General features: G+C 50.5%; 1 protein-coding gene across 3 annotated transcripts in view; it reads left to right on the forward strand.

Moving 5' to 3' along the window:
- The window catches only part of TNNT1 (troponin T1, slow skeletal type), a 13,045-nt gene extending 9,059 nt beyond the window's left edge, over positions 1–3,986 (forward strand). For all 3 annotated transcript variants that reach the window (XM_046680332.1, XM_046680331.1, XM_046680333.1), the window contains 4 exons: positions 144–253; positions 2,731–2,821; positions 2,944–2,984; positions 3,848–3,986. In XM_046680332.1, the coding sequence (XP_046536288.1) occupies positions 144–253; positions 2,731–2,821; positions 2,944–2,984; positions 3,848–3,893 (288 nt within the window). In that variant the 3' untranslated portion in view covers positions 3,894–3,986. The remainder of the gene's footprint in view (positions 1–143; positions 254–2,730; positions 2,822–2,943; positions 2,985–3,847) is intronic.
- The last annotated feature ends 6,388 nt before the right edge of the window (positions 3,987–10,374 follow it).

The following is a 10,374-nucleotide window of genomic DNA, read 5'->3' on the forward strand; positions in this document are numbered from 1 at the left end:
GGTCTGAGGGAGGAGGGGCTGGGGGCCTGGACCCTCGGGTCTGAGGGAGATGTTGGCCAGGAATGCAGACCCCTGGCTGCTGATGTAGGGGTCATTTGGAGGATCTGTCCTCCAGTTGAAGATGTCCCCTTCCCAACTCTCAGGCAGAACAAAAGCGGGGTAAGCGCCAGACGGGACGGGAGATGAAAGTGCGCATCCTGTCCGAGCGTAAAAAGCCTCTGAACATCGACCACATGGGAGAGGAGCAGCTCCGGTAGGTGGGGAGGGGGCTCAGAGTGGGAGGGGCCTGGGGTGAGACAGGGAGATAAGAGGACCCTCACCCAGATCCGGGTGGGCGGAAGCCCCAGGTCTGCATTGGTGCTGTGACTTTGGGCAAGTGTCTCCCGTCTCTGGGCCCCTGTGGCCTCCTCTGTGAAACGTGTCACTGATACAGGACCCACTTTTTGTGGGAGCCGAGACCCATGAGTCTGGGAGGTAATATCGTGGGAAGCCAGGCAACACGGCCCACCTAAATTTAGGAGATGATGTTGACTCCATGACGCCTTGTGGGGACTCCAAATGGGCCTCATCTTTCACCCGGCTTAAAGCCCACATGCTGGTGAGAACTGTCCAGCCCCGTCTCTACCCGACGGAACCCTCTCCCCTTCGCGACCCATTCCCAGGCCCATCGGCGTCCCTTGAGAAGCCGCCAGAGGACGGGCTGCTGGGGCTCTTTCCTTCAGGGGCCTCCTCATCTGCTTCTTGCTGGTCTCCGGTGGGGGCCGTGGCTCCAGTGATGGGGGCTGGAGCTCATTATTAAGCGTCTCTGGGCTTCCCTTTTATCATTCGTAAAATGAGGATACGGTAAAAAAATATCTTCCCCACAGAGCTGTGAAGGGTTGGTGAGATAACAATCAATGATGATAATAACAATGGCTGCAGCAGCTCCCGGTGGAGGGCTTACCACCCTGTGAGGTAGATGCTATTACTATCCTCGGGCTGGGGATGAGGAGCCTGAGGCACAGAGTGGTTAAGTAACCTTTCCAGGGTTGTACAGCTTGCAAGTGGAGGAGTTGGGACTTGAACCCCGGGAGTCTGGTGCAGTAGCCTGTGCTCTTTCTTGCTGTGTTATAAAGTGGTGTGATGGTAAATGGTTAACAGCCGGCTCTCCAGGAACAAAAAAATCTAGATTTGAGCGTTTGCCCATTTCCACAGTGTAAACAGTCCGACTATGCTGACTTCAAACAACCGGTGTGAGGATGACGTATGTGGAGAAGATGGCAGAGTCGGCTCTTGGAAGGCCTTTGGGCCGGCCTCGCACCCTCCCTCCCCAGCACGTTCTCACAGGGCCTGGCATAAAAGAACACATTGTTAATGTCCATTTTTCCTTTTTCTTCTTTTTTTCTGTCCCCTACCACACATCCACTCATAATTTGGGTCCACTTGTATATATATTTTTGTTTTGTTTTTTGTTTTTGAGGAAGATTAGCCCTGAGCTAACTACTGCCAATCCTCTTTTTTTTTTTTTTTTTTTTTGCTGAGGAAGACTGGCCCTGAGCTAACATCCATGCCCATCCTCCTTCACTTTATATGCGGGATGCCTACCACAGCATGGCTTACCAAGCGGTGCCATGTCCACACCGGGGATCTGAACCGACGAACCCCGGGCTGCTGAGAAGTGGAACGTACGACCTTAACTGCTGCACCACCGGGCCAGCTCAAACACTTATGTTTTTTGAGTCTCTTTAGTTACCTCCATTTTATTTATTAGATAGAGGTCATATAAAAGTCTATAAAATTGTTAAATAAAATATGCCATGGAGGAGGGGGCATTTGAAAGCCATTAGCTGGCCAAACCAAACAAAGAATGTTAGTAGTAACAAAATAAATAGTAACAACTAGCTTTATAGAGTGTTTACTATGAGCCAGGTGCTTTACACCTGCCATCTCATCCTACCACAGCTCAATGCAATAGATTTTCATCAGTTAAGAATATTTGGCCTCTAGTAACTGAGAGCTGACTATAGCAGCCTAAAATACGGAACTTTATTTTCGCACATAGAAGAAATCTGTAGTCCACGGCTGGTATGGCAACTCCCAAAATCATTAGAGACCCAGACTCCTATTTTTCTGCTCCACCACAAAATCACCTCATGGTCCAATATGGCTGCTGGAGCTCCAGCCATTGCATCCAAGCAGCAGAAAGAAGTTGCAAGGGAAGAGTCACCCAATGGCCAACTTTCGTTTCACTGGCCACACCTACTGGCAAGGGAGATTGGTGAAAGTAGCTTTTCAACTGGGACGATTGCAAATAGTTCTGTTTCTAAGGAAGAAAGGGAGTGGGGCTATTGAGCAGGAGGCTGGTATCTCTTTCCCAGTTTTATTTCTACATTTTTTGGAGAGGGAAATAGGCTCCTAGGGGAAGGCGCTTGGCCGTAGTCAGATACCAGAGAATGGGAGAGCTGGGACTGAACCAGGCCTTTCTGACTCCGGAGCCTGGGCCCTTAACCATGACCTCATTCTCCTTTAGGGAGATATGAATCTCCATTTTAGATAGAGAGAAAGTGGGCAGAGAGATTAAAACCCTCTGCCGCAATTCACTTTGAACATTTTGGCCTCAAATATTAACAAAATGACACCAATAAGGCCGAACTCAGAGACTCGCTGTGTGGCTTTGGACAGTTCCCTCAGCCCCTCTGGGCCTGGGGCGCGGCCCGGCTCCCCGCCATGACATCCCTTCTGCCCCGCCAGGGAGAAGGCGCAGGAGCTGTCCGACTGGATCCACCAGCTGGAGTCCGAGAAGTTTGACTTGATGGCGAAGCTGAAGCAGCAGAAATACGAGGTGAGACCCGTCCCTGCTGGGGTCCCCGGCTGGGCCGGCTGGGCCTTGCCGGAGCAGGGCGGCGGGGTGGGCGGGGCCCGGCCCCCAGCTGCGGTCTCAGCATCTCCCTCCCGCCTCCGCAGATCAACGTGCTGTATAACCGCATCAGCCACGCCCAGAAGTTGTGAGTGTCCCCGGGCCTGAGCCCCACGCCCCTCCCTCTGGCTGTCGGGGGTTTCTTCCCCGCCCTTTTGTTCCCCCCCTCGCTCTGCAAGTCTCAGTCCCTCATCCCTCTTGGTGTCTGTCCGTATCTTTGGCCCTCATGCTCTGAGACCTCCATTCTTTCTCCTTTCCTCTCTGCCCTCTCTCTTCTGGCGTCTCCATCCTTGTTTCAGTCCCTCTAGATCAGTGGCTCTGGGGTGGCGATCTTGCCTCCCAGGGGACATTGGGCAACGTCTGGAACGTGTTTGGTTGTCACAACCAGAGGGGGTGCTCCTGGCATCCAGAGGGGGGAGGCCGTGGATGCCGCTCAGCATCCATCCATGCTCAGGCCGGGCCCCACCCCAAAGAGCGATCCAGGCCCCAACATCAAGAGTGTGGAGGCTGAGAAACTGGCGGTCAATGTTTCAGTTTCTGGCTCTGCCTGCCCAGCCTCCTTCCCTCCCTCCCTTCTGCTCTCTATTCCTTTATTCTCTCTCCCTCGCTGTCTCTCTCCCATTTTCTGTCCCCTTCACCCAGCCTTGGCCCCCTTTGCATGTTGCCCACTCTCAGTCACTCATCCCTTCCTTCCCCCAGCCCCCCATAAACACTGATCAGCACCCCAGGAACATCCTCAGCCCACCAAGTGTTAGCTCCCGCGTGTTGCTGGGAGCTGGGCTCCGACCAACAGCACCACCCGAGTCAGGGAACCCCAAGTGGACGCGTCTACCGCCTCTTCCTCTGGCGGGGAGGGCGGTATCTCGGGGGAGGGACTTCCTGAATTGAGGGGGGCCCCATCTCAGAGGTGGGGAAGCCCCTCCCTCCTGACACCCTGCCCTTCTCTTACAGCCGGAAGGGGGCAGGGAAGGGCCGCGTCGGAGGCCGCTGGAAGTGAGGACGTGGGGCGGTGGCCCACCCTGAGGTGCCCGGGAGCCCACGGAGTGTTTGTCCATCCATAGCTTGAAATAAACGCTCCCCCTGCAGGCTCCTGCTGAGTTCTTTGATTATTAGCGTGCGCCAGCCTCTCTCAGTTAATAGGCTTCTCATCACCAACTCGATACTGCTTGGGGAATCCTCACCAATCGTTCCAGTGATATGTAGAGTTAACCCTCCCACACTGCCGGAGGCAGGTCACAGGTGCAGCCGCTGTGGAAGACAGGCTGGCCATGCCTCAAAAAGTTAAACGTAGAATTACCCAGAGACCCCGCCATTCCCCTCCTACATATATGCCCAAGAGAAATGAAAACATATGTCCACACAAAAAGTAGTGTACAAATGTTGGCAGTGGCATTATTCACAACAGCCAAAAGGTGGAAACCACCCAAATGTCCCTCAACTGATGAATGGATCCAAGGGAATATTATTCAGGCATGAAAAGGAATGAAGCCTGACACATGTGACAACATGGATGAATTTCAAAACACGATGCTCAGCGAGAGAAGCCAGACACAAAAGCCTTGATTCCATTTATGTGAAATATCTAGAAGAGAAACCCATAGAGGCAGGGGGTAGATTAGTGGTTTCCAAGGTCCACAGGGAGGGAGGAATGGTGGGTTATGGTAAAGGGACTGTGTTTCTTTTTGGGGTGGTGAAAATGTTTTGGAATTAGTAATGAGGGTTGCATGACCTTGGAATATAAAAAAAACTCACTGAGTTGTACACTTTAACATGGCAAAAGTTTTGGTATGTGAATTATATATCTGAATTTTAAAATGCAAAACCAAGCCAAACAAAAAAATTCGTAAGGTTGCTCATGGCAGGATCAGCTCGGAGACAGATAAATGCCCATCCTTTGTTGCTCTGCCTTTGTGACTTTCCGAATGGGACTCATATTGGTGAACACGTGGGTCTGGCCACTGGGCCTGAAATCCCAAATAATGGCGGCTTGCGCAAGATCGTTGATTTCTCTCACATAGCAAAGTCTGAGTTGAGATGGGTGCCCAGGCTCCTTCCATCGTGTGGCTGCCATCCCTGGGGTGTTGCCTTTGTCCACCGGGTAAGTGTTGTGGACTGAATCTTGCACCCCGAGATCCGCATGGGGAAGCCCTAACCACCAGTGGAATGGTGTTTGGAAGTGGGGCCTTTGGGAGGTGATTAGGTTCAGATGAGGTCATGAGGCGGAGCCCCCAGGATGGGATTAGTGTTCTTGGAAGTCAGCGAAGAGACCAGCGCTTGCTCTCTCTGCACCGAGTGAGGACATGGTGGAACGTGGCTGTCTGCAAGCCAGGAGCTTGGGCCTCGCCAGACCCAGAGCACGCAGGCACCCTGCTCCCAGACTTCCAGCCTCCAGAGCTGTGAGAAATGAATGATCAGTCATAGCTCCACCAGCCTTGGTTCCAGACGGCGGGAAGGGGCCAAACAGAAAGAGGAGACCCCCTCACCACACTCAGTCCCGCTGGCAGAAGTTAATTACAGCGCCGTCTCCAGCTGCGAGAAGGTTGGGAATGCAGCATTGTTCTAGGCGGCCTGGTACACCCCACTTGAAATCAGGGGTTCTATTATGATGGGAAAGAAAGGGAGAACGAATATTGGGGGACAGCTAGTCGTCTCTGGCACGAGGTGCCTCACCGAAACCGCCGTTTCTCTGTCCACCGTGTCTTACCACAGCCATCGATTATTTGCAACCAGCAGGCTCTCAGGCCTCTTGGAAAGTGACCCTGCGTCACTCTGCTTTCGCTGCATAACCAACGACCCCAAGTCTAACTGGGTTTCCACAACAGCTATTTATTTAGCTTGTGGTTTCACGGGTCGGCGGTTTGGGCTGGGCTCGGCCAGGTGGTTCTTGTCTGCTTGGGCTCGGCTGGTCTTGGCTGGGCTCGCTGGGACATCTGCCATCTTCTGTTGGGGCAGCTGGGGCTGGCTGGTTTAGGATGGCCCCTTTTGGGACAGCTGGGACCTCTCTCCATGTGGTCTCTCGTGGTTTTCTTTCTAATGGACGTGCAGGATTTTCTTTCATGCATTTCAGCCTAACCTCGTGCTTCCAGGATTTCATTTACCTCCTGTGGTCATCAGCTCACTCCGATCCCTGCTCATCACAATGCCAGTACTCATCACAATGCCAGTACTAGGCAATGTCATTCAGGAGATATGCTTGTCTGCTAATAAGAGCGACCCAAAATAACAATGGTTTCAATGCACCTGGGCTTTGTTTTCTCACACGGAGCCTAACGACCAGAGCGGGGCAGTCCAGGGCAGGAAGGGCAGATCCAAATTGCCATCAGCAATTGAAACGCCTTCTGCCTTTCTTCTCTGCTTCCATCTGCAAAGTCACTTCGTGGTCACACTGTGATTTCTGGAGCTCTAGCCCTCACATGTGCCTCCAGGAAGAAGCGAAAGGTGAGAAGTTCAGCTGTGGGCACCTCTCAGCTGAAGCAGCCCCCTTTGCAAAGCCTTTCTGGAATCTCCACCCAGCCGTGTTCATTTACATCCTATTGGCCACCCCACAGTGCAAGGAAGACTGGGTCTCTGCCTTGCTCTTTCCAAATACAATCAGGGTTCTATTTTTGAGGAAGGAGATGATAGTTATGGGCAGGTAATTAGCATTCTCTGACACAGTCCCTTTGGCTACCCAACTCCCACATATAGATGCTGCCCACGGAACACACACATCCACTCCCCAAGGACAAATGCCCTGGGTCTCAGAGTCAGACCAGGCCTGTCCGCCATGCGTGGGTGTGTCTCTGGGTGCTCTGGCATCTAAACACAAAGACAAGTTCTCTCTCCCTAACAAACCCACAGTGGTGGAGAAGGACCTGGGAATTGTAATAACAATAATTTAGAAAAAAACTCCCCTATGGTAAAGAGGAGAAAGGGAAACACACGGAAGTCACTGGGTAGGAACAGAGATCATACATTAACAGCTCCGGAAAACCTGAGGCTACACACTGGGATGAAATCTCTTTTCTTTTTTTGTTTTTTGTTTTTTGTAGTTTTCTCCAAACTCTTATTTATTTTTAAAATTATTTTATTGAGGTCATAATGGTTTATAACATTGTGTAATTTCAGGTGTGCATTATTTTTTATCACTTTCTGTGTAGATTGCATTGTGCTCACCACCAATAGTCTAGCTTTTATCTGTCACCACACTTATGCCTCCCTTTTTACCCCTTTCACCTCCCTCCAGGCCCTTCCCCTCTGGTAACCACTGATCTGTTCTCTCTATCCATGTGAGACATCTCTTTTCTAGAATGCTTATGGCCCCTGACACTGCATTTTGGAGAAGACTCCTTCCTTTAGGATCTCCCTTCCGTGCCCATATCTGAGGATGCCATTGGGAGGATGCCATTGGGAGGATGCCATTCTTGGGATGATTCACAATTTCAAAGCCTGTTGGCATGAATTTAAGAACCCAATGGATATTTTAGTGTATTGACAGTCATAAGCAGATACAATTCTCTCTTAAATTTAAAAGGCGCCTTTGAGCAAATAACTCTTCCAAGGACAGTTTTAAAATAACAGGTATCAGAACTGACTTAGAAGCTGCTTACCCCTGTTTGCACACTGGACAGAAGAGTAAGCTCGATACTTTGTGAATGTTTTCCGTTCATTCTTTATCCGGACCATCTTTATGGTGCAGACGGGTGTCTGTTTTCCAGCCCGTGGCAGGGGAAGAGGGAACATCTTCTTCTTCTTATCTTTCTTGGGCTATTTTCACCAGCGGTGAGGGGGGCTTGCGGTTCCAAGGTTAAGCATCAAAATTCCAGCGTTAGCGTGAGAAAAAACAGCAGGCCTGGGAAGTGAAAAACCTTTCCCATGGAAAGAAAAGAGCAGAAGAGAATTTTAGCGAGTGGAATGTGCAAATGCCCTAGTCAGCTGGTATCTTCTACCTGTCGGATACTTTCTGTGCACCATCTCAACAACTCCAGAGATAAAGAGGTGAGGCCCAGCCCCCAGGGCCAGGGAGTGGGTAGACGCAAGATTCAAACCCAGGACTGCCTAAACCAGAGCTGAATTCTGAACCATGGTAGTAGAATAGGATTTTTTAACTAGAGGTTAAAGTCTAAATATAGCCGTCAATGTAAAGAATGCTAATAGAGCTTATGCTGGGGACACATCCCACAGCTCATTGTGTGGGTTGAGCAGATACCCCAAATTGTGTCTTCTGCAAATAGATCACCACAGTCATAAAAATATACAGACATGTTTACAGGAACACTTACAGGCATAATAATAATAAAAGACCATAAACAATGTACGCCAGCCACAGACATCATCGCAAATCCACACAATTATAATGTGTCACAGTTATGCACTGGCACAGAAACACATAACCACAGCTACATATAATGATATGGAACCTTTCAATCTCACGTCCGTGTGCCTGAAGCACAGTAAGCCGATCACTGAGATACAGGTGCTTGGAGATGGAGAAAAGTTTATTTGAATTGGCCAGAATTGGCCAAAATGAGAAGATGGCAGGATAGGTTCTCTCAAATCTGCCTTTCTGAAAGAAGAAAGCGGGGGGTCTTTATAGAGCTAAGAGGCTTGGGATGAGGTGTTTCAGAGAAACAAAGGGGAAGTCCATGTTTCTTTCACTCCAGATAAGCCCTTGGGTGGTCAGACTTCTGGGCATCAATAGCAGCTGGGGGCTGCTTATCTGGTGATCATAACTTCCTTAAAGGCATTCTTTTTCCTCTGCAAAACAAGCTCATAAATCCTGTGACCTTTGAGTCACCTCTCATTTTAGACAAGAAAACAGCAAATTAACAAGATTAACTTATGTTCATCTGTGTCTGTGTTGGGAACAAGGTTGGAGGGTGATCATATTCTTATTGAATATTTTCAGTAACCCTCAGGGACCCGGCTTCACTAACACCATACTACTGATGATTTACTTCTCGCCTTTTAAGCTCCTGGTGAAGGAGGTTGGTGTGTATGTGAGCGGGGAGCGAGGAGTTTAGGGACTACACATCCCAAGAGCCACTGGGATGGCTATCCACTTTTTATCTATGGTCGGCATTCCCCAGATCTCACGGGATTTGTAGTTTATTTCTTTGCACAAGCCCAAGGAGTTCAGAGGGGGTGGACTGCTCAGACATCCGTTGGAAAAGAAGAGTCTGTTGCCTCTTTCCAGATTTTGGTGCCTTTCTGTGTGATGTTTATGGGTTTTTGTTCCGGTATCAAAGTGCCTGCATCTTTCCCAATCTGGATTTAGGTGCAGGATGCTTAACGGGAGGATTATTTCGTGCTTCGAGGAATCTCGTCTCCCCAATGTAGTCGAACTCCTCGCTCTGGACTACAAATCCCAGCATGCCTTGCCAGGAAATAGAGCCTGTATTACATTTCCTAGAGTACTCCACGTCCCAGGTGCGAGCTGGCAAAGGCAGGCCAGTGAAGGGTCTGTGGGCGCTGTCATTGTGGACTCCTCCCCTTGGGTTCCTTTCCGGATGTGACCCAGGGGTTACCATCAGGGACTCTGGACTTCTTTTGCCTTTGAGCCTGATTTCTTGAGGTTCTGCCTAGGATCAACTGTGCCTTTAGGGGCGTGGCCCTGCGCGGACTACATTTCCCAGCGTGCTCTGAGGCTGTCGGCCGATTGCTACAACCTTTGTACCGCAAATTTTATTTCCCAGCATGCGCTTGGCAGTCGCCCTGGGAGGCTTGGAAGCGAATTGTCTTGAATCATTTCTGGGTTGCGGACTCAATTTCCCATGGTGCCCTGGTGTTTTCCACGACCTGGAGAATCCATTCATTCATTCATTCATGCAAAAACTGTTTTCGATCGCGTACCATTAGGCTCAGTTCTAGGCGCTGGGAATAAGGAGTGCACACAGACGAGACAAAAATCACTGTCTTCCTGGGGCTTATTTCTAATTGAAGGGAGCAGACAAACTCCAAATAAATGAATTATATGGTATGAGGAAAGCTGAAAAGGTGTATGGAAAAATTAGTTCCATATCTTTTAGGACTCCCGGGCTGTGGAATCCAGTCTATTTCCTGCAAGAGCCCGCTGAGACTGTGCACTACCTTTCCCAGCATGCCCCTGGGCACACCTCCAGCCTAGAGACTCCATTTCCCTGCGTTCCACGGAGCAGCCCCTCAATCAGGACATTCCCATTTTACGACTGGGAGCGGCGGACTGCCCACTGTGCCTCGGGGTATATCAAGACTAGAAGGCTGTCATTAGCCACTTGCCCTTATAGACGCCCTTTCCCAGAGCTCCCCGAGGCCTTCCGTAGTCAGTTGCCAGTCGGTTCTCCAGCCTGGGGACTTCATTTCCCAGCGCTCTCCGGAGCAGCCCCTGGACCAGGAGATTTCCCATTTGACGCCTCGGAGCTGCGGGTTTCCCACTGTGCCTCGGGGCAGATGGAGGCCAGAATGTTGTCACTAGCAGCTTCCGCTTATAGACTCCATTTCCCAGCGCGCCCCGGGGCGGC

The sequence above is a fragment of the Equus quagga genome, chromosome 13 (genome assembly GCF_021613505.1).
Source record: "Equus quagga isolate Etosha38 chromosome 13, UCLA_HA_Equagga_1.0, whole genome shotgun sequence".
NCBI lineage: Eukaryota > Metazoa > Chordata > Mammalia > Perissodactyla > Equidae > Equus > Equus quagga.